The sequence below is a fragment of the Abramis brama genome, assembly GCF_963993115.1.
Source record: "Abramis brama genome assembly, chromosome: 12".
Lineage (NCBI taxonomy): Eukaryota > Metazoa > Chordata > Actinopteri > Cypriniformes > Leuciscidae > Abramis > Abramis brama.
Window position 1 is genome coordinate 17,367,707 of NC_139974.1, and position 24,948 is coordinate 17,392,654.

The following is a 24,948-nucleotide window of genomic DNA, read 5'->3' on the forward strand; positions in this document are numbered from 1 at the left end:
TGCGTATCACTCCGTCCCACGGGCAGCTTTGGGGCTCTCTGATCACTGTTTGGTTCATCTTATACCGACCTACAGGCAGAAACTGAAATCAGCTAAACCTGTAATAAGGACTGTAAAAAGATGGACCAATGAAGCAGAGCAGGATCTACAGGCCTGCTTCGATTGCACTGATTGGACTGTTTTTGAAGCTGCAGCCACCGATCTGGATGAGCTCACAGATACTGTAACATCATATATCAGTTTCTGTGAGGATACATGCATTCCTACCAGGACATTCTTATCATTCACTAATGATAAACCATGGTTTACTGGGAAACTCAAACAGCTTCGTCATGCCAAAGAAGATGCTTACAGAAGTGGGGATAAAATCTTGTATAACCAGGCCAGAAACAGACTGACAAAGGAGATCAGAGTTGCTAAAAAAAGCTACTCTGAAAAGCTGAAAAACCAGTTTTCAGCCAACGACCCCGCATCAGTCTGGAGAGGCCTGAGGAACATCACCAACTACAAATCACCATCCCCCCCATCTGTGGAGAATCAACAACTGGCTGACACTCTCAATGCATTCTATTGCAGGTTTGAGAAGCCCAGACTCACACCTCACACCCGCTCTGATGTGCACTTCACACATCCACCATCACCTCCTGCAACCCCTCTCCTCCCCCCTTCTGCCATCCAACCTGAGCTTAAGGTCTGCGTGGAGGACGTGAGCAGAGTCTTCAAAAAACAGAAGACTAGGAAAGCTTCAGGCCCAGACGGCATCTCATCTGCTTGTCTAAAAGCCTGTGCTGACCAACTGGCCCCAGTCTTCACGCAGATCTTCAACAGATCATTGGAGCAGTGTGAAGTTCCCTGCTGCTTCAAACGCTCCACTATCATCCCGGTTCCCAAAAAAACTAAAATCACTGGACTTAATGACTACAGACCTGTCGCTCTCACGTCTGTGGTCATGAAGTCGTTTGAAAGACTGGTGTTGGCCTATCTGAAGGACATCACTGGACCCCTGCTGGATCCCTTTCAGTTTGCTTACAGAGCAAACAGGTCTGTGGATGATGCAGTCAACATGGGACTGCACTATATCCTGCAACATCTTGACAGACCTGGGACTTATGCACGGATCTTATTCGTGGACTTCAGTTCGGCCTTCAATACCATCATCCCTGATCTTCTCACAGCCAAACTGACTCAGCTCTCCATGCCATCCTCAATCTGTCAGTGGATCTCCAGCTTCCTGACGGACCGGCAGCAGCTAGTGAGACTGGGGAAACTCACATCCAGGACCCTCACCATCAGCACTGGCGCCCCCCAAGGGTGCATTCTCTCCCCACTGCTCTTCTCCCTTTACACTAATGACTGCACTTCTAAAGACCCCTCTGTCAAGCTCCTGAAATTTGCAGACGACACCACTGTCATCGGTCTCATCCAAAATGGTGACGAGTCTGCTTACAGACTGGGGGTTGAACAGCTGGCTGTCTGGTGCAGTTATAACAACCTTGAGCTGAACACACTCAAAACAGTGGAGATGATTGTGGACTTCAGGAGAAACACCCCAGCACTCCCCCCTCTCACCATCATGAACAGCACTGTGGAAGCAGTGGAGTCATTCAGGTTCCTGGGCTCTACCATCTCTCAGGACCTGAAGTGGGCAAATCACATTGACTCCATTGTGAAAAAGGCCCAGCAGAGACTGTACTTCCTTCGCCAGCTGAAGAAGTTCAATCTGCCACAGGAGCTGCTGATCCAGTTCTACTCAGCCATCATTGAGTCTGTTTTAAGCACTTCCATCACTGTCTGGTTTGGTTCAGCTTCCAAATTGGACATCAGGAGACTACAACGGACAGTCCGGACTGCAGAGAGGATTATTGGTGCCCCCCTGCCAACCCTCCAGGACCTGTACTCTTCCAGAGTGAGGAAGAGAGCAGGTAAAATCATCACAGACTCCACTCACCCTGGACACCACCTGTTTGAACTGTTACCGTCAGGACGGCGACACAGATCACTGGCCACAAGAACATCCAGGCACAGGAACAGTTTCTTTCCACAGGCCATTTCCCTTCTGAACACTTAACATGCCCCCAAGGCATATGCCTGTAAGTGCAATACTCCCACTGTCTAGTGCAATATTCTCTAACTCAGGTGATATTTATATCTATATTATTCATACTACTCAAAATACTGTAAATATGTTTATAATCTGTAACATGCGCTAGACTCCCACTGTCTGGTGCAATATTCTCTAACTCAGGTGATATTTATATTTATATTATTCATACTACTCAAAATACTGTAAATATGTTCATAATCTGTAAATGTTTATTCGGACTAAACCCAACTGTGACCCTACTTTTTTACTTTTATACAATTTTTATTTATTTTTTATATATTTTTATTCTTAGAATTTGTATTACTATGTTTCTTGTTGTATTTGTATTTGTATATGTGCACTGGAAGCTTCAGTACCAAGAAAAATTCCTTGTGGGTGCAAGCACACTTGGCAATAAAGCTCTTTCTGATTCTGATTCTGATTTCTGATTTAGTGGCAGAAGTGATAGTGATATTTGTAACACGGAGTCGGCTTTGTAGCCTTGGCTAAATGGAGTATACATGAGACTAGATAATGATCTGAGATGTCATCGCTCTGCTGCAGAATTTCAATGGCATCAGCATTGATTCCATGTGATAATATTAGATCTAGAGTATGATTACGACAATGAGTAGGTCCTGACACGTGTTGTCTAACTCCAGTAGAGTTCAGATTTGTCTTTAAATGCCAATCCCAATCTTTTTCGTTATCTACATGTATATTCAAATCACCAACAATTAGGACTTTATCTGGAGCCAGTACTAACTCTGATAGAAAGTCAGCAAATTCTTTGATAAAGTCTCCATGGTGCCCTGGTGGCTTGTATACAGTAGCCAGCACAAATCTCAAATGTGATTTATCATTTACACTAGATAGTGTTACATTAAGCACCAACACTTCAAAATAATTATATTTGAAACTAGACTTCTTAGTAATTCTGAAGATATTACTATAAATTACAGCAAAACTTCCCCCTTTGCCTTTCAGACAAGGTTCATGTTTATGACAGTAATCTTGGGGGGTGGACTCATTTAAAGTAATGTAATTGTTTGGTTTTAGCCAGGCTTCTGTCAAACACAGCACATCTAGGTTATAATATGTAATCATATCACTAACAATAAGTGCTTTTGAAGTAAGGGATCGAATATTCAGCAACCCAAGCTTTATCATTTGTTCATCTGTATTGTATCTATTTTTTATTTGTTGAACATCAATTAAGTTATTACCCTTAAATGGGTTTGGGAGTTTTTTGTATTTCCTAATTCGGGGAACAGACACAGTCTCTATATGATGATATCTAGGTGAAAGAGTCTCTATGTGATGGAACTGATCACAGTGACGTGAGACAGCTAGCAGACGGTCGGTTTAGCCATTCTGTCTGCTTCCTGACCTGAGCCCCAATTCATGTTTGAGCTCGAAGACTATGTGCCATATTACTAGAGAGAAGAGCAGCACCATCCAAGGAGGGATGAATACCATATCTTTTCAACAGGTCTGGTCTGCCCCAAAAACTTTTCCAATTGTCTATGAATTCTATATTATTTTGCGGACACCACTTAGACAGCCAGCCATTGAGTGAGGACAATCTACTAAGTATCTCATCACTCCTGTGAACAGGAAGGGGGCCAGTGCAAATTACAGTGCCTGGCATCGTACTTGCGAGTTCACACACCTCTTTAACGTTAATTTTGGTGATCCCCGCCTGGCGAAGTTGAACATCATTAAGGCACAGACATTGTTGCCGCTCTCCTTGCATTCAGTCATGGTGTTCATCTAGGTCCGGTAGCTAAGTGTTACTGTGATATAAGCCATAGCGCCAGCGTTGCCACCACTTTACTCTCATTCCCTCATGGTGTTCAGCAAGGTCTGGTACAGTGGTTCCCAATCCTGGTCCTGGGGACCCACAGCTCTGCACATTTTATATGTCTCCTTTATCTGACACACCCAGTTCAGTTCATAGAGCTCTTTCCTAACGAGATGATGATCTGAATCAGGTGTGTTAAATGAGGGAGACATACAAACTGTGCAGAGCTGTGGGTCCCCAGGACCAGGATTGGGAACCACTGGTCTGGTAGCTCAGGACTGCTGTGACACAAGCAATAGCGCCACCATGACTTCCTCTTTTACATTGCTGTGAGCATGTAAGACATGCTGCTACTGCTGCAAATGTAACATACATGAAGCTCTATACAGCAGATCTATACAGGTGGACCTGGGGAAGGTGGAGGGTTTCTGAAAGTGCACTGCAGATTGCTAACCGCAAACTACCAGTATTTGAATGTTGAGCTGCAGCTCATTGGCCACTGATGAAGCAGCAATCAATCAGCTGCGTTATGAAGATAATGATGTGATCGCTATCAAATGAGTTAAGGACCTGTCAGCCTGCGCCATCTAGAGTTTCATGTCAGAACAAGGTATTTCTGTCATGCCAACTAGAAATAGAAATTGGCATGGAAATGGATATGGCAGTGTTAATGTATGTATTTGGTCTTGGCAGAATATATGCTGCGCTACTGCTGCTACAGAGCAAGTACCGAGATTTGCTACTGCCAATACATTCAAACACATTGCTGTGAGCATGTAAGACATGCTGCTGCACATGTAACACACATGAAATAACTCCCAACAAAGCAGGAGACATGAGAAAATGCAGAGATTTTGTGCAGCTTTTTGCAGCCGCTCTAGATTTGAAGTATGGAGCACAGTTGTGCAACAGCTGAAGAGAAGACTACTGCTATACATTTGTAAAACAACTTTTTACCCTGCACAGTTGCACAGGGTAATGGGAGAAACAGACAATACAAGCCAATAAGCATGCTGCTGAGTTTATATTGCTAATATTGCTCCAGTCACTGCTCTTCATCGGGCTAGTGTTGGAATAACCCTGCTTGTATTATGTTCATACCAGCACAGGCATCGCCGCTGCGCAATACATCAAAAATTCTGAGGCAATGGCCTCCAGCACTGCCTTATAGAGCGGGGAACCCGCCTCTAGTTTGTACACTTGAACGCCATTGGCGAGCAAATTCTCGACTGTGAGATTTCATAAGGCTTCAGTAGATTCGAGAAAGGAGGGGAAACCCCATAGCGTGATGCAATGTCTTGTTTCCTCCTTTCAGGGAACCAAGGTTACGTTATGTAATCAGAGATGTTTCCTTTATTCGCTTCCTTTCCTCACGTCTTAGCTCCACCCCCTTAGGATGCGAGGGAAGGATACATCTGTGTATCTCCGCTAATAAATTTGCACCATGTGTGATGGATTTGTGAACCATGTTTGCTCAAATATGTTTGCATGACCTTTTGCCTTTTTTGCATTATCGATAGTGCATTGCCTGGCTATTCTTCATTCTCTACTCTCAATTAATGTGCACCATAGGACTCATTTTCTTTGGTGCAAATGCTCGGATCAGACTTCCACCATCACATATTTTAAATATAGGTGCTGAAACTATAATGAATACCCGGAATGTACTTTTAAAATGAACCAACAGAAGTATATTAAAATATATCAGCCCCTGCATCAGCAATGAGATGTCATGTTTGTGTGCATCCAGGGTCAGTGTGCATTGTTCTGTACGAGAGGAGCTGTGCCCTGCCATTACAGTGTGACCTGAGTGGAGAGAAACATGCAGCAGGACTTAACTTCAATTACACTAATAAGTGCTGTGACACAGATCTCTGCAACACTGCTGCAACCATCAGCTCCCCCCGCTGGACAGGAGCAGCACTGAGCCTCTGCAGTCTGGCCCTCTTTCTCCAGCTGGGATGAGTGAGGTCTATTCTTACAGGAGGTGCTGACAACATTACCAACAAAGCCTTAGATTAAAAAACACAATTATATACCAAGACTTGTTAATCTGTATAAAACCAATGCATTTATAAAGCTTAAATTTGAAATGCACACACAACTGAAACTATAAATCCAAGTATGCACCTTCATGCAGCATGCTTGAACGGAAGTGCCTGCAACCCCCAACACACACACACACACACACACACACACACACTTCAAAAGTACACAACTTGGTTTTTTTTTTATATAAAGTTATACTGCGTTTAAGCTAATTTGTTTTGCCTTATTTTCTGCTGTAAAAACTAACAATAGTAAAATAACTAGTTAATAACTTTTTTATTTATTCTAGAAAAATAAATACATATTTTCATATGAACAGGTCATATTATAGAGCCAGTTCCTTTTCTATAGAGCACAACATAAGTTTTCTGTTCTTTTTAAATATATTTTCAATCTTTGAATTAAATACTGTATATTTTAAATATGTTGTACTTTTCAGTAAACAATTTATTTTAATGTAAGCTTTTACAATATCATGGCAATATGATAAACATGAAGGATCAAGTAAAAAATCTACTCCACACTAAATGTTTCATTTAATCTTCATTATAATCTGCTGAATAACAATGGGGGGAAGGGGGGGGGGGGGGGGATCCCCAATAAAATCCCCAATAAAATCCCCACTAACCAATATTTGATGTTGTGTTGTTCATTTAAGTGCAGATTAAGATGTTTAGAAATGAGCATTAAGCGGTTAAGAGGAAGTGAAAACAGAAGTGCACAGGAAGAGGGCTGGGTATACAGATACTACATATACAGTATATAAAATACATTTAAGGTCCTCTTGAAAACTGAATCAACTTAAAGAAGGCAGACGAGACTAAAACATAAAACAGCACTGAACCTGTTAATGATGGTTCCTTGAAAGAAAATTTCATCAACTCCTATGACTAAACTTAAACTGAAACTCAAATTAAACACTAAAAAGGCACCCATTTATACCCCACTTTATTAGGTGCACCTGTTAATTAATGCAAATATCTAATCAACCAATCACATGGCAGCAATTCAATGCCTTTAGGCATGTAGACATGGTCAAGATGATCTACTGAAGTTCAAACTGAGCATCAGAATGGGGAAGAAAGGTGATTTAAGTGATGAAATAAAATAAAATCAAGCTGAAAGAAAGGCAACAGTAACTCAAATAACCATTTGTTACAACTGAAGTATGCAGAAGAGCATCTCTGAACCTTGAAGCAGATGGGCTACAGCAGTGGTTCCCAAACCTGTCCTGGAGGACCCCCAACACTGCACATTTTCTTTGTCTCCCAAATCAAACACACCTGATTCAACTCATCAGCTCATTATCACATGGGTTAATGAGCTGATGAGTTGAATCAGGTGTGTTTGATTAGGGAGACAAAGAAAATGTGCAGTGTTGGGGGTCCTCCAGGACAGGTTTGGGAACCACTGGGCTACAGCATTCCACTCCTGTCAGATAAGAACAGGAAACTGAGGCTACAATTCACACAGGCTCACCAAAATTAGACAACAGAAGATTGGAAAAACATTGTCTGGTCTGACAAGTCTCAATTTCTGCTGTCAAAGATGGTAGGGGCAGAATTTGGCGTAAACAACATGAAAGCATGGATCCATCCTGCCTTGTAACAAAATACGAGCAAGGGGTACCTAATAAAGTGGCCGGTGAGTGTAGATACCTTTTGTATTTCCTTGAAATATAAACAAATTCATGCCCACAAACTTTTTGCTTGCTGCCATTAATGGTTTTCTCTTGTAGAAAGCAACAAACCTGCATACACTTCACAGAGTGTTTTCAGTGTGGAAATTGACTGATATTTGAATGGAAGCATATTCTAGTGCAGTGCTTATCAAACCATTGTACATTTTGGATGTTTCCCTCACAACCAATTCAAGTCTTGCAGTCTTTACTAATGAGCTGATGAGTTGAATCAGTTGTTTTAGGTGAGAGAGACATACAAAATGTGCAGTGGTGGGGAGTCCCAGGGACAGGTTTGAGAAGCATTGTTCTAGTGACTCCGATTTGCACATACAACTACGAGATAAGACTGTTGTTTGGGCATGTTACCTGATTTAAAAGATTTTCAGTGAATAATTACTTATATTTTAGTTTGTCCATCTCACATAATGTATGACTTTAGAAGATTGGGAAATATAAAACATGATTTATAAGGAATACTTTTAGGATACTTCTATGATTTTGTAACATATCAATCTATGTAAGAGCAGTTTGGACAACTTGGAAACCAGTTTATGAAATGCATGCGACTCAAGAAGATTTAAGTGAAAAGCTCTCATGTTACATAATCCAGATAATGACAGCGAGAGGGAGGGACAGGGGAATGGGGCAATGAGGCAACAATATCCTGTTTGTAACTGCTAGCAAAGCACTTGCCCACACAACATGAAAAATACTGAAAAAGAACCACTATTGAAATGAACTTGACCTCTGCAGTTTAGGTGCTTTTAAAAAATATGAACTATAAGACCACATTTAGTTTAAAAGTTAAACGTCAGAACCCTACTGGTGCAAACAACCTTAGGAGCTTGAGACATAAAGGAAACATTTGAAACTCTAGGATAATCTGGAAAGAGAATGCGTGTGTGTCCTTCTATTTGAGCGCCTTCACAACAGAGGAGTAGGCCACGTGTATCTCCTCATCACTGGGGCAAGTGGAAGAAAATTCCTCTCTGGCATACGCTGCATCCAGGTATCGCCACAGAGATGTCAGAGAGCGAGGGATGGAGAAACCTCGAAACTTCTGACACACAACCTAAGGGAAGAAAAAGAGAAGCTAAGCATTTGATTCTGAAACTCTTTTGTTTAAGGATCAGTCCGTTGAGTGTCTGTCTCACTTTGACGATGTGTAGCTTGGGCAGCAGGTTGCAGTCGGCCAGAGTGAACTCCTGACCATCCAGGAAGGGGCGGGTGGAGGAAGTGACATCATCAGCACTGTTCTCATCTATCTCATCCGGTAGAGGAGAGCTCAGATAGTCATCCAACTTCTTCAGGGCCTTCAGTAAACCCTTCTCCAGATCTGCACAAAGAAACTTCATTTAAAAACAATTTCCTTTTCTGCGTTGATGGATTTCCTATTGAAAGGGGGCTTTTGTCGCACTTTAAATAGCTAATACACCCAAAAGCTTATAAAACCATAATTTTCTATGTGTCATTGCTATTCAGATACAGGTGCTATTTGGTATCCACAGTGACTTGTTCACACCAGCACACAAGTTTGGCCCAAATGCGATTTGTCTGTTTAGACCAAAGCGGAAAATGCAATTTTAGTCTCTGACAGTAGGTAGTGCTTATAGAAAAAGCAGAAATACAGCAGAAAACAGAGGGATAATATGACTAATATACACTATTTGCATTTTTTTCTTTGTTTTTAAAGTTTGTCTCAGTATTTGATTTGCTATGATTGATATTTGTATAATTTCCTTTATGTGTTCATTGTTCATAACGTTGCAATAAAAAACATTGCATTTCTGACACCTGGTTGTCACAGAAAAGAAACCAAATCAAACAGCATTTAGGCTACATGTTTTCAAACAGCTATTAATTTTTTTTCTCTCTCGCTATGATGTTTATCAAACAAGTACAAGAGTATAGAGAAAGAGAGTTGGGTCTGGATACTTCCTCTGCTATTCACTGTCACTGAAATAGTCTGTTTGTGAGCATAACCAAGCTGATTCTTATTGGTTGGCCAGTTTTCTTCACAGTACGATGGAAATGAGATTAGAACATTGCTGCATTGTCGGCGTGTTAATGTTTGTATTGGTCTGAACATAACCTATTGGTCTGAACATAACCTGTTGTTCATTCAAATAAAAAAATTTATCTCATCAAATTTTTGCACCAAACATTCTTCTTGGTGTGAACAGGCCTTAATCAGGTAAAATGTGACATGGTTCCAGCGACACAAAATTTGTCCACATTAAACACAGAAAATGGGGCATGATGAAACACAATCAATCTCAAAACTCAGCCAATCGAACCATTTCTCTCTGCTTGCGTGCTCTATTACACTCACTCACTACAACTGAAGAAAGCAAGAGCCTGAAACTAAAAATAAACTAAAGGTGAGAGACTAGTTGACACTTCAGGACTGCGTTGTCGTCGAGTTCAGGCGCAGGTCCTTCATCAGATCTGGATACGGCCTGGATCTGGCAGACTGCGGTAAACCTCAGGATAAACAGAGAAACTAATATTAGCGTAGATGCCATCCTTCTTATGATGTAACAAGTACATCAGGATTTATGGGAAGTGTTCCCGGTTCTGGTTGACCTAATCTTGGCAGCCTAACATTGAATTATAGAAGTCTATAATGTGTTATGTGTATGCTAGGTCAAAGAGATGTGTTTTAGTCTAGATTTGAACTGACAGAGTGTGTCTGCTTCCCAGGCAATGTTAGGAAGACTGTTCCAAAGTTTTGGTGCTAAATAGGGAAATTATCTACCGCTAAATTTTGAGATTGCAATAGACATGAAGGACTATAATGCGCTAAGAGCTCGCTCAAGTACTTGGGAGCTAAACCATTTAGTGCTTTGTAAGTAATCAGCAATAGTTTTAAAATGTATACGATGTTTAATAGGGAGCCAATGCAGTGTTGTCAGAACCGGGCTGATATGTTTGTCAGCTGTAGACTGTTTATTAAGCGTGCAGGGCAACCACCCATAATAGCATAACAATAATTTAGCCTTGATGTCATGAACCCATGAACTAATTGTTCCGCATTTGTCATTGAGAGCATATGACATAATTTAGATATATTTTTAAGATGGAAAAATGCGGTTTTACAGATACTAGATGTGACTTTTACAAAGAGCACACCCAGGTTCCTAACTGACGAAGAAGACTTGACAGAGCAGCCATCAAGTGTAAGACAGTATTCTAGATTATTACGTGAGTACATTTTTTGTTTTTTCAGAATTAAGTAGTAGGAAATTACTAGTCATCCAGTTTTTTATATCAACTATGCATTCCGTTAATTTTGTAAAATGGTAAGTTTCGTCAGGGCGTGAAGAAATATAGAGCTGAGTATCATCAGAAAACTGGAAAAATAATACCATGATTCCTAATGATATCTCCTCAGGGTAGCATGTACAGAGTGAACAACAAAGACCCTAGCACTGAGCCTTGAGGTACGCCAATACTGAACTTTAGATCGATAAGGCATCTCTTCATTTACTGCTACAAACTGATAATGGTCAGATAAGTATGATTTAAACCATGCTAATGCAATTCCAATAATGTCAACATCATTTTTGAGTCTATTTAAAAGAATGTTGTAGTCAGTAGTATCAAATGCAGCACTAAGATCGAGTAACACTAATAGAGAGATTACAACCACGATGGGATGATAAGAGCAAATCATTTGTGACTCTAATGAGAGCTGTCTATAGTACTATGGTACGGCCTAAATCCTGACTGAAAATCATTCAAAAAAGAGAACATAATTGTGATGATACTGCCTATTCTAGTATCTTTGACAGAAAAGATAGATTCGAGATCGGCCTGTAATTGACTAATTTTGTAGGATCAAGTTGTGTTTTTTTTAACAAGCGGTTTAATCATAGCCAGCTTAAAAGTTTTTGGTATGTATCCTAATGATAAAGATTAATTAATGATATTAAGAAGAGGATCTATGACCTCTGGAAGCATCTCCACACATACCACACTTTAAAATAAACCTTTAATTGTCAGTTTAGTAGTCCATATGTAACAAACAATACAATTTAATTGTGGTGCTTCTAATTAAGTGATAAAAAAACATTTGACAAAATATGCACTAATCTCTGGACCAATAAAATGTACAACACTTTACATTTTACAACCAAATTTTATGTAATATCTAATTACTTTAACTTACACTGTAAACTTTTTCTCGACATTGCACAATTTCGGTGGCAAGTGAGTTCCTGAACATGATGAATAATGGGATACACTTAGCCTCAAATACAGCTCCGACGAAGTATTAGAGATACTGTGAATTTAATGTGGATTAAGGGCACTGAGCTTTGCCATTTTTTCTAACCTAGGACAGCAATTACTTCCTGTTGTCTGCACCAAAACTGCAAGTGTGGGTATTGGGATGGGCCCAAAATGTATTGCTGCTCATCCTGGTTGTTATACCTTTTATCCCATGTCACTTAGAATGATGTGGTGTTAAGGGGAGGAACATTCCCATTCTAGAAAGCAATTTACTGGATCTAAATTTACAGGAGATGAAATAATCAATATTTTTTAAATATATTTTCCTAAAAGAGAAGATTGTAGTTGCACATAAAAAGTCTACATGCCCGTTAAACAGCTGATTTGTGTGATGTAAAAATGAAGATAAATAATTTCTGCACTTTTGCACATTTAATATAAAATTTACAACCTATGTAATGCCACCGAAAAGTGACACATTTCAGAGAAAAAAGATAAAAACAAATACTTAAAATAACCTAACTGCACAAGTGTGCACTGCATACCCTTTTATAAATTGCCATGTGGCTGTTTTCTGAATTAACTAATCATCAAGCTCATGCAAAATAGTACACACCTGTCTGCACCTGATGTGAAGCTGTTCTAGTAAGATTTTTCTGACATCTTCTTGGTAGCATGCTACTACAAGAGCCATGGGCCACAAAGAGCTTACAAAGCATCAATGGGATCTCATTGTTAAAAGGTATCGCTCCAGTGAGGACTATTAGAGGACTATTAGAGACTATTAGGACTATTAAAAATTCTAAGGCATTAGATATACAAGGGAACACAGTGAAGACAGTCCTCAAAGAGTGGAGAAAGTATGGTACAACAGTAACATTATCAAGAAAATGGCATCTCTCCAAAATTAATGAGAAGACTAAGTGAAAACTAGTCAGGGAAGCAGTCAAGAGACCTACAGCAACATTAAAAGTTGCAGCTTTTTTTTGGAAAGTAATGGTTGCCTCCTACATGTGACAAGCCCTTTCTGAATAAAAAACATCCAGGCCCGACTAAACTTTACAAAAACATATATCCATTCTCCCAAAATCATGTGGAAAAATGTGTTATGGTCTGATAAGACCAAGACTTTTTTTCTGACTAAAATGTCACTTTGGTTTTTAGTGGCACTGCATAGGTTGTAATTTTTACATTAAAGATGCAAAGGTTCTGATATTTTTTTACATTTAAAAATGTTTTAATATGGGTGTGTCCACTGTACACCCATTTGAGGTCCTGGAGTTTCTTCTAATGAGATGATAATTAGAATCAGGTGTGTTTGATTAGGGAGAAACACAAAAAAATAGGCTGAATACGGAATTGCCCCTAAACCCTCAATCACTAGTCCACTAATACAGTTCACTTAAAGGAGTGAATGAAACGAGAGAGTGAATTCAGACATCGGCTGTACACTCCTTATTGTGGTGCAGAACGTGGGACAGAATGAGTGCACTCGATAACGTCCACTATGGTTTCGGACACCATATCAAATGGCTGTCCATTCAAATAATGGCCTATTTGAGGGTATAGGGGGTGATTTCAGAGCACAGTCTGTTCACAGTCTGTAGTGTAAATCTGTAATCCAGGAACATTGGATTTGGATTAAGTTTGACAGACAAAATGAAACAATACTGTCTGTTTACAGCTGGTCAGTCGGTTGTGAATCTCACAACTGAACCTTAATACTGGGCATATTTTTAATAAATGAATAAAAACAAACAGAAGCATTCTTGCACTCACTTTCATTCATCTGAGGATTTGAATTCTTAATGTAGGCTGAAAACTTTGAGAATACATCAAGGCCTGCAGTGTTAGATTCAGGATTGCGAGCTGCCAGCCGTGGGTATCTGTGTCGTAGAGAGGGATGAAGAAGAGGAGGACAGTTAGTAAACATAATGAGACAGAATACAAATACAAGCACAGTGATACATGGAGCCACAGAATGAAGGGAAATAAAGCATGCATTAATGAAGTTACTTAGGAGGGCAGAGGGTTTCCTCCAGGAACTCTTCTATCTTGTTGGTGTCCGTCTTCACCTCTGTACCGTACAGCAGGAAAGGGGGCTGAGCACCAGGGGCCAGATCTTTAAGAATGTCTGGCTTCCTAGTCACAAAACAGAGAAATAGGAATAGCACTACTTTTGAAAAACGCTGTATGAATTCTGTGGCTATTTTCTGCATGGATGGAATACACGGATGACCTATTTGATTTGCCAAAAGCACACTGCCTCTAATCCAACAATACAATGCACTTGACCTTACATTTCCAGCGTGAATGCAAATCTCTTTTTTTATTGGACCAACAATTTTAATTTCTGGAATACTGTGACAACAATGTAGCATTATACTGGGTTGAAACAGCAATATGCTAGGTTTCCCTGCATACTTGAAATAACTTTATTTAACTGCTTCAGGTTTGTGAATGTCTGCTTGAGTTGCACATAATCACCAACCTCTTCATGTCAACAGTAGTCACATTAAAGGTCACGCCTTTCAGCCACAGGACCATGAAGAGCCGCTGAGAGAATGGGCAGTTCCCGATACTCTGACCATCACTTCCTGCCTACACACATATGCAAATACAGATAATTACTACAGGTTTCTAAAAAACAGGGTTTTTTTTTTTAAAGTTGCTAGCCACCGCCAGCATTTTTGATCATTTTCACAAAAATGTTATGGCCCTCACAATATTTTGTTGTATAAATATCTGAAAATGCAATATATCAAAAGAAAGAACAGAGCCTCTGCTTTAAACAAACAAACAAAAAGTTTTATTCTCGTTTAAAGCATTCTTTTTTGTATAAAAAATTTGGGTAAGTTTAATTAAAAAAAATAAAAAAATTTAGCAAAAAGCTGAGAAAATAGCATTTTTATCAAGTCATAGCTCCCCCTACCGTATAACAGTGAAAACACGGAAAGCTAGAAATTTAAGTCAATGCCAGGGAAGCGTTAAAAACAGTTTAAAAGTAATTCAATATATATTGTCCCCATAATTATTAATGTGGTGAAAAGAAATGTAATATGTGGAATGACTCACTTTATCCCATAAAAGTTTGTTTAGTTGTCTTGTTCTGTCATCTTGGCTAAAAGCTGCTTGCTTTTAATTTTAATTTTTTAGGAAATACGGTGGCCGAGAGGTGCAAAACAAATCACAATTACAAAAACAAAATAACAATTCAGAAAACACAACGACAATTTAGAAAACAAAATAATTCAGAAAACAAAATAACAATTCAGAAAACAAAATAGCAATTCAGAAAACACAACGACAATTCATACAAAACGGAAAAGGTAGGTATATTTTGAGAATGACGTACTTATCACTGATTGGACGAGACACCTGTCAATCAAGAAATTTGTGATCAACTATGTTTTGCTATGCGAAAATAGAACACCTTAAACTTTACTTTGAAGAAGGACATTCATGTGCCGTGATTGTGGACATGCTGGCAACATACCACATAATATTTACTATATTAATAGTGTGTCATGAGTTTAGTATGCCTGAGCACATGGTTAGCATGAGTGTTTCGCGATTAGCGGAATAAATGGAATAAATAAATATATTCATTATAAATGGTCATTATGTCGATGTTATTTGAGTGTATGAGAGTACATGATGTTGTTTCAGTCTTATTTTGTTTGTAAAAAGCATGAGATTAGAGTGTTACTACCAGTTGCCACACGTCATTTTGGGGCTAGCTAGAGCATGAGAACTGCACAGAGAGTGTTAAATAGCTTGTTGATCATATTTTTCCTTCTAGTGTGATGGAATGTTTAAAGTCACTTATGTATACAACGGTCATTACTGTAAAAAAAAAGTGATATACATGTTGAGAATGTATGTTTTGCTTTTGTTATGCATATTCTCTTATGCTTCATTCTGAGTAAATACACCAACAAAGAAGCCATCACTGCAACGCTCTCTTTTATTTCATTTTTCAACATACCACGACATTAAAAGCTGCGTCGACCAGGACAGTTGTTCGGCTACCGGACAATGTGGTTAGTACTTCTGCAGAAGTTGCGTGTTAAACGTGATGACATATGCGGCTGCTGCAAGAACTCAACCCACCACCAGGGACAGAACAAGGACACGTCGTAGATTCGTTAGGCCGCGGCTCCATGGGACCGAACTATTGGCGCTTTTCCACTGCATGGTACGGCTCGGTACGGTTCGACTCGGCGCGGAACGGTTCGGCTCGCTTCGCTTTTCCACTGCGTGTTACGACTCGACTCGGTACGGCACGGTTCGGTTCGCTTTAGCTTGGTTGCTTTTCCACTGCAGTCCTCGGCAACCAACGAGAGGAACGTCTGCACCTCGTCCACTGACCACGATTCAGCCATTTCTTTTTTTGAAGTTTATACTCTTATTATTATTATTATTATACTCTTTTTTTATATATATATATTTTTTAAAGCAAATACTTTTAAAACAGGCACTACAGCGTGGCTGTTGTCTACTGGCTATTTAAATCTAGCGGGTTTAGTGTCTCGTGTCGTAAATACAATGACGCTGGTAGTGATGATTCTGTCTGACCAATCAGTAATCTGCAGTGTTTTCACGTCACATTTTAGTATCGGTACGGTACGCTTGGAACCTCAACAGAGGTGGTACCATTTAAAGCGAGCCGAAGCGAGCCGTACCGTACCGTACCATGCAGTGGAAATGCGCCAAAAGTGAGCCGTACCGAACCGAGCCGTACCGTACCATGCAGTGGAAAAGCGCCAAAGCGTGCCGTACCGAACCGAGCCGTACCGTACCATGCAGTGGAAAAGCGGCGCTTTTCCACTGCATGGTACGGTACGGCTCGGTTCGGTACGCTTCGGCTCGCTTTAAATGGTACCACCTCTGTTGAGGTTCCAAGCGTACCGTACCGATACTAAAATGTGACGTGAAAACACTGCAGATCACTGATTGGTCAGACAGAATCATCACTACCAGCGTCATTGTATTTACGACACGAGACACTAAACCCGCTAGATTTAAATAGCCAGTAGACGACAGCCACGCTGTAGCGCCTGTTTTAAAAGTATTTGCTTTAAAAAAAATATATATATATAAAAAAGAGTATAATAATAATAATAATAATAATAATAAGAGTATAAACTTCAAAAAAAGAAATGGCTGAATCGTGGTCAGTGGACGAGGTGCAGACGTTCCTCTCGTTGGTTGCCGAGGACTGCAGTGGAAAAGCAACTAAGCTAAAGCGAACCGAACCGTGCCGTACCGAGTCGAGTCGTACCACGCAGTGGAAAAGCGAAGCGAGCCGAACCGTTCCGCGCCGAGTCGAACCGTACCGAGCCGAACCGAGCCGTACCATGCAGTGGAAAAGCGCCATTTGGCACGTTGATGGGTACGATTTGTTTCTACCAGTACTTCCAGTATCGCTTGATTCCGGTTCTGGCTTGATTGACAGGTGTCTCGTCCATTCAGCGATAAGTACGTCATTCTCAAAATATACCTACCTTTTCAGTTTTTTTCTGAATTGTCGTTGTGTTTTCTGAATTGTCGTTTTGTTTTTTCTGAATTGTCGTTGTGTTTTCTGAATTGTCGTTTTGTTTTTTTCTGAATTGTTATTTTGTTTTCTGAATTGTTATTTTGTTTTCTGAATTGTTATTTTGTTTTCTGAATTGTTATTTTGATTTTAGACTTGCCATTGTGTTTATAATTTGTTGTTTTGTTTTTGGATTTGTTATTTTGTTTTTGTAATTGTGATTTGTTTTGCACCTCTTGGCCACCGTATTTCCTTTGCGGAAGCTTTGCACTTTGTGAGCTAATAAAAAATGTCAACAAAAATCAATATTTTGTGTCAAATTATTTACATATGTGAGAAGTAGCTGTTTAAGTGGGATAATAAATATGCAAAATACATCCCTTGAGGACGATACAAGACGATTCAAGGTGATCAGTCTTCTATCACCCTCTCAGAATTTATTCTGCGATAACAGCTGGCGGGATGTACATTATCCCTTACTTGATGACTGCAACATATTCCAAAAAAGTTGAGACTTAGAGCGTTTTGGCAGCGTTGCGTTTTTTTCAGTGGAGACACGTTGCTCGTTATGATACGGAATATCCGCGAAATTGTTACTAGTATCTCATTTCACACATATTTTGTTTCTGTGTTGATTCCATATTAAAATGTCGATACAATGTAACATATTTTCTCTGGCTCTTGTTTTAAATGTTTTGTTCCGTTATTATGCTCGTTGTTGTCATCTGTTGACGTTGTACTGGCAGAATGTGACGGTTGGTCGGTGTGGTATTAGTCCCGCCCCTCCTCCACTGTGATTGGTCGGTTGGGTAAAAAATGACAGTGATGAGCACAGCGTTTTACCCAAAGTTGAACATTCTTCAACTCTCGGCGACCTGTAAAAAATGCAGAGCGCTCGGCGCTTCAGCGTGAAAAAAACGCTCAGCGCCTCGCTACACTCATGGCGTTTTAAAAACGCGGCGCTCCCATTGATAACAATTGAAAAAACACGCCAGCCGCGTGAAAAAACGCTTTGGTGGACACACGGCCTTAGGATGATTAAGATTTAGGACAATTTAGAATTTATAATAATCTGACTTTAGGAGTTGAAATAACAAGGTGATATGAAACATCAGCTACCATGGTAGCTGAACAAAATCAGGGTTACAGGATTCATTTCAAGTAGACAAAACTAAGTCCAATCAGGTTTTGTTGGTACCATGATGCTACCATTTAGAATATCCTTGTACATACTGGTTTTCCATTGTTTCAGAAAAGATCTCCGTTCATACTACATGACCGAAAACCATTCACGCACACTGGGCATGAAGTTTTGCAGATTGTTGCCGATTGCTCTAATAATAGCTTGCCTCTTGCGCATGTAGGCAGCTGCAGTATTATAATGCAGAGTTAACTGCACAATGGCTGCTAAAAAGGACAACAAAGTCAGCAAAGCTTGCAGTTTCACGTCCATGTTATTGTTTACAGTCATCAAGGCTGGTCTGTTATTGTCGTGTTCCGGTAGCATAATAGTCATATGAATGGGGCTTGACGAATCAGGGAAGGATACACAATGATCCAGAAGGCCCAATCAGGGAGCAAATGTGGGCAGACACGTCTTCATTTTCAAAAGTCTCTGTTTATGGTCCATCTACAGTAAAACACAATCCTGGAGTTTTCAAACTAAAACGTGGTCTGCAGCGTTTCCAAAAATCTCAGTTTTCGAGGGTCAAAAACTCCGGACTAGTCAAGTCAAGTCACCTTTATTTATATAGCGCTTTTAACAAAATAGTTTGTGTCAAAGCAGCTTTACAGTCATAATAGGAAATTACAGTAACAGAGATTGTTTTGGCTTTACAGCAGCTCTAGAATTAAGTTATTGTCCAGTTAAAGTTAGTTTTGATTGATTGATTCACTTCCGTTGCAAAGATCATTAGTTATTAAAGGTCCCATTGCATGGATTATTTTAGAATGTTTCTTGGGGTGCCCTTATAATGTTAGTATGTTTTTTAGATCAAAAGTTGTTATAATTTAGAAATAAAAGGCATATTTTCCAGCCTGATTTTAGCCTCTGATTTGAATGCTCTGTTTTAAGGGGCGTGTCTGCTGTGAGACTTCAGTGTAAACGCCCACTGCTGTGATTGGCTGACATGCTTGCATATTAAATATTTAGCATTACATGTGGAACTCTCTCGAAAACTTTTACTATTACAGCTATTATATGTTTTTACTATTACAGCTATCGGGATTAACGAATCGTGAGAAGTTTTTTAAGTATTTAGATCTATTCCCATCACATAAAAGGTTGCAGTGATGAGCATTGAGCAGATGACAGCCTGTTGATCGCGTGAATGAAGATCTTATCATTGCAACGCAGTTTCTGCACTCTCACTAATGCTTTCACCAATGCAAACATGAGGTAAGTACTAGGATAAAAGTTTATAGTTTGGATATAAACACTGATGTCAACGTAAGCAACCTAAGCATGTCTGAACTTGAACAATTACACATCAGAAATTCTCATAACCCACTGGTTCTTCAGAAGCTCAGATGAAGGAACTAAAAAAATACTTTTGTGTTCATTTGTACATCCAAACACTGAGCAACTGCCATGCTTCGCTCGTTTGCAAGCCATGATGTCTTCGAGGAAAAACCAATAACGCACTCGCGCAGCTCATTTTCTCATGGGCGGGCCAAATTCTTTTTGCAGGCAAAGAAGAGAAAGGGGAGGTAACCTTTCCCCTTATGACAACATAAAGGGAAGATTTATAGATTCGCCCGTCTGAGCTTTCATTTTCTCAAAAATACCCAGGGCTTGGTTTACACCCATCAAAACGTCTAGCCAATGGGGGGACCATAGGCAGGCTAGGGAAACTCATATTAAGGTTAAAAAACCTCATAAAGTGAAATTTTCATGCAATGGGACCTTTAACTTAGGGGCCGCTAACACAACATCGTTCTAACAGAAAACACTCAACGCGCTCTGGCCTGCTCATCTGCACAAAACAGTGCCTGGTGGCTCAAGAACGCAAACCCTGAATTAGATTTCAAGGTGCAAGCCTTGACCAAAATTTTTGACCAAAAATGCTGACGGCGTGGACATGCGCATCACGTGTTTAGTCTATATATATTCACGTTTGAATATATATATGTGCACAGACGTGTAGTCCTTCTTTACAAACCAACCCTTAACAAACTACTTGTCTGGCCTTAAAAATGTATAATAAAGAATTATTTATCGATTCTGCATAGCCAAGTGAACCAGAATTATCCCAACAACGTTTTATCTGTACAGACTAGTGTGGAAGCCAGGCGTAACCGTAGCAAATGTTGTGTTTTAAAAAGAAAACGCACTAGTGTAATCGTAGCATTAGTTTAAACCAGCTCAGAGAAAGAAGTACCTAGAAGTGTCATGAACAGTTTAACTCGATGAACCCTCCCTCTGCACTTTGGAAACAGTGGGCTTTACACGCAATTGTGACGTCACATTTGCTGCCATCCAGACATGTCTTTTCCAGGGACGTCCCTGCATTTTTCCAGCAGGACACATACTGCCCAGATTACAAGTGCATTGCTGCCTAACAACAGAGTGCAGGTATTAGATTGGCCTGCCTGCAGTCCTAACCAGTGTCCATCTGATAATATGCATTATAGAGCTGCACAATTCAAATTGAATCGATCACGCTTTTTTTGTTTCAAACTGAGATCACGATTCTCCCATGATTGTCAACACACAACTAAACAAAATAACATTTAATTTAGACAAAATGTTAACTTCTGCAGTCTATTTAAAATTATTTATTATTTCTGAATTAATCATTTTTAAAAAACTGTTTGAATGAATGATTCAATGAATGACTCACTTATAAATACTTCAATACTTGTTTCATGTTCTTGATACTTGTTTCATTACTGGATGAATCAGCATTTTTGAACAAATCTCTTGAATGAATGATTCAATGACAAATACATTTTTAACAGTCCCTTGTCCCCACGCTGTGGCGTTACGATATAATTGGCACAATCTTTATTTGAAGCTTCAAGTTACTTTCAAAAGGTGATTTGCTCTATTTTGATTGCTTACGTTGACATCAGTGTTTATATCCAAACTATAAACTTTTTGACAGACACCGTGGGGAAGGAGGACATCTAGTGGTAACCAGGGAACACAAACCAGACACTGTGACATAACCCCCCCTCTACGGAGCGGCTACCAGACGCTCCAAGACGTGACAGACAACACAAGAGTCCAGGCGGGAGGTGGACTGGTGGAGGATCAGGGGGAGGGATGGGGGGCCAGGTCCATGGAGGGAAACGGGGACAAGGGGTGACAGTTCATCTGGCGACCAGGGCGGAGACGACAGTCCATCTGGCGGCTAGGGCGGAGACGACAGTCCATCGGGCGACCAGGGCGGAGACGACAGTCCATCGGGCGACCAGGGCGGAGACTCTCCCTTGGGCAGCCAGGGCGGAGACGACCCCTCGGGCGGCCAGGGCGGAGACGACCCCTCGGGCGGCCACGGCACAGGAACAGGAACCGACACCGGCTCAGGAACTGGAACAGACACCGGCTCAGGAACTGGAACAGACACCGGCTCAGGAACTGGAACAGACACCGGAACAGACACCAGCTCAGGAACTGGAACATACACCGGCTCAGGAACTGGAACAGACCCTGGCTCAGGAACTGGAACAGACACCACCGGCTCAGGAACTGGAACAGACACCGGCTCAGGAACTGGAACTGGAACAGACACCGGCTCAGGAACTGGAACAGACACCGGAACAGACACCAGCTCAGGAACTGGAACATACACCGGCTCAGGAACTGGAACAGACCCTGGCTCAGGAACTGGAACAGACACCACCGGCTCAGGAACTGGAACAGACACCACCGGCTCAGTAACTGGAACAGACACCACCGGCTCAGACACCACCGGCTCAGGAACTGGAACAGACACCACCGGCTCGGGAACAGACACCAATTCGGCGGTGGTCATCTTCTCCGAAGACACAGGCTCGGCAGACGTGACGTGAACAGGCTCGGCGGCGGCCATCTTGTCCGAAGACACAGGCTCGGCAGACGTGACGTGAACAGTCTCGGCAGCGGCCATCTTGTCCGAAGACACAGGCTCGGCAGGCGTGACGTGAACAGGCTCGGCGGCGGCCATCTTGTCGGAAGACACAGGCTCGGCAGACGTGACGTGAACACTCTCGACGGCGGCCATCTTGTCCGAAGACACAGGCTCGGCAGACGTGACGTGAACAGTCTCGGCGGCGGCCATCTTGTCCGCAGACACTGGATCCGGCTCGGCGGCGGCCATCTTGTCCGAAGACACAGGCTTGGCGGCAGCCATCTTGTCCGAAGACACAGGCTCGGCAGACGTGACGTGAACAGTCTCGGCAGCGGCCATCTTGTCCGAAGACACAGGCTCGGCAGACGTGACGTGAACAGTCTCGGCAGCGGCCATCTTGTCCGAAGACACAGGCTCGGCAGGCGTGACGTGAACAGGCTCGGCGGCGGCCATCTTGTTGGAAGACACAGGCTCGGCAGACGTGACGTGAACACTCTCGACGGCGGCCATCTTGTCCGAAGACACAGGCTCGGCAGACGTGACGTGAACAGTCTCGGCGGCGGCCATCTTGTCCGCAGACACTGGATCCGGCTCGGCGGCGGCCATCTTGTCCGAAGACACAGGCTTGGCGGCAGCCATCTTGTCCGAAGACACAGGCTCGGCAGGCGTGACGTGAACAGTCCTGGGAATTTCTAGGATCTTGAATAGCGTCGAAAAATAATCCAACAGGCTTTCAGCCGCTATGGCAACAGCGGGCTGCTCGGGCACGGCCTCCGGGAAAACAGCGAGCTGCTCGGGTACGGCCTCCAGGAAAACAGCAGGCTGTTCCAGGACGGCCTCTGGGATGACAGCGGGCTGGACGGGCACGACCTCAGGGGTGTGGTCAGTCTCCGGATTGGCAGACGTGCGTCTCTTACCCCCTCTCTGTCCGCGACGGCGAGACGGTGGCTCTGATCCTTCCCTCACCAGCCCAGAGTCGAAGGGGGGCCATGTTGGAGAGTGGTGTTGGACTTCCACTCGACCACCTCCTCCTCTGCGACCTCCCCGGGTCCCACGAAAAATAACTAGTCGGTTCCCTCAAATAATTCTCTCCTCTCCTGTTTGGTGGCTGGGGAAGAGAAGTTTGAATACATACCGCTGGATCTGTGTGTGACGGAGTCCTTCTGTCACGAACCACACACGGGAAACAGGGAGATCCAATAGCAGTAAGTATTTATTAAAGGGAAATCCAAAATCAGTACTCAAATCCAGGCATGGGTCAAATTCCAATATAGCAATCCAAAAACAAAAGACAAGAGCAGAGCAGACTAGAAACAGACACTGAAGTGGCGTGATAAATACACAAGGACTCCGTGACAAACACTGAAACAACCAGGGTATATATACACACAGAACTAACAATGAAACAGGGAACAGCTGGGAACAATGATGACGGGGAACAGCTGAGTGCAATGAACAGTGATTGGTACAGACAAGGATTGTGGGGAATGCAGTTCATAATGTGACAGACACCGTGGGGAAGGAGGACATCTAGTGGTAACCAGGGAACACAAACCAGACACTGTGACACTTTTATCCTAGTACTTCTATGATAATATGAATAATTGTAACACAAAAATAGCGATAGGCCTACTGTGTGGTTGAAAAGACTGTTTGTGAAGTTGTTTCATACCTATACATGACAACTGCTTTCTTTGGGCCAGTGGCAGTGCAAACTCAGATCTGAATGTTCTGGTGTAATTTTGTCAAAAGCTTAATAGACACAGGTGAATCGTTATCATTTAGGAATGAGATTGCATGGTTGTTTGAATAGAGATCGCAATCTTTTAACAATTAATCGTTCAGCTCTAATGCATTATGAAGTGTAAAATAAGGCAATGAAGGCCCTGTACAATTACACAGTTGAAGAACTGCATAATGGATGAATTGGGGGAAATTCAATTGTCAAACAATTCAGAAATCACATTTCTGTTTCACTTTCATCAGCGACAGGTGCAAGAGCAAACATCTGTCCTAGTATTGGGGTGCATGCATCAGTGCAAGCGGTATGAGTAACTTGCATTTGTGTGAAGGTATAACTGACATGGAGGCATATATTTTGATTGAGACATAAACTGCCATCAAGACGACATCTTTCCTGGGAAGCAAGACAATGCCAGGCCTCATTCTGCACATTCTAAAACTGAGTGGTTTCTAGACACTCTGCACCATAGAAGGGATGTGCCTGTCTACCTGCCTGCCTGCAGTCCAGATCTGTCTTTTATTGAAAATGTATGACCCATCATGAAAAGAAGAACAACGGTCAGGCAGCTGTCTTGTATCAATATTCCACTTGCAAAACTGCAACAATTAGTAGGCTATACTTAATGTGATGTGATCACAAAGGTGATGTGAAACAGTGGTAAGCATGCCTCTGTACCAACTTTTGTGGAGTGTGTTGCAGCCATCAAAAATCAAAACTTTTTACAAAATAAAATTAAGTTGGTCAGTGAAAACATTGGAAATATT

The 24,948-nt window shown here is 41.5% G+C and overlaps 2 protein-coding genes across 3 annotated transcripts in view; one reads left to right on the top strand and one right to left on the bottom strand.

The window, feature by feature from the left end:
- LOC311093867 (uncharacterized protein) overlaps nt 1-7,049 on the top strand; it is a 19,898-nt gene extending 12,849 nt beyond the window's left edge. The window contains exon 3 of the mRNA XM_084131493.1: nt 5,638-7,049. Within this exon, the coding sequence (XP_083987619.1) occupies nt 5,638-5,852 (215 nt within the window). The 3' untranslated portion in view covers nt 5,853-7,049. The remainder of the gene's footprint in view (nt 1-5,637) is intronic.
- clic1 (chloride intracellular channel 1) overlaps nt 6,868-24,948 on the bottom strand; it is a 22,287-nt gene continuing 4,206 nt past the window's right edge. The window contains exons 2-7 of one of the 2 annotated variants that reach the window (XR_014608488.1): nt 14,342-14,451; nt 13,867-13,992; nt 13,630-13,736; nt 8,772-8,953; nt 7,348-8,689; nt 6,868-7,184 (exon numbers count right to left, since the gene is read on the bottom strand). Coding sequence is in view for 1 of the 2 variants with exons in the window: in XM_084131492.1 (XP_083987618.1) it covers nt 8,528-8,689; nt 8,772-8,953; nt 13,630-13,736; nt 13,867-13,992; nt 14,342-14,451 (687 nt within the window). In the remaining variant the exon portion in view is untranslated. Of the gene's footprint in view, nt 8,690-8,771; nt 8,954-13,629; nt 13,737-13,866; nt 13,993-14,341; nt 14,452-24,948 lie in introns of both variants that reach the window. The other variant, XM_084131492.1, reaches the window with a different exon arrangement.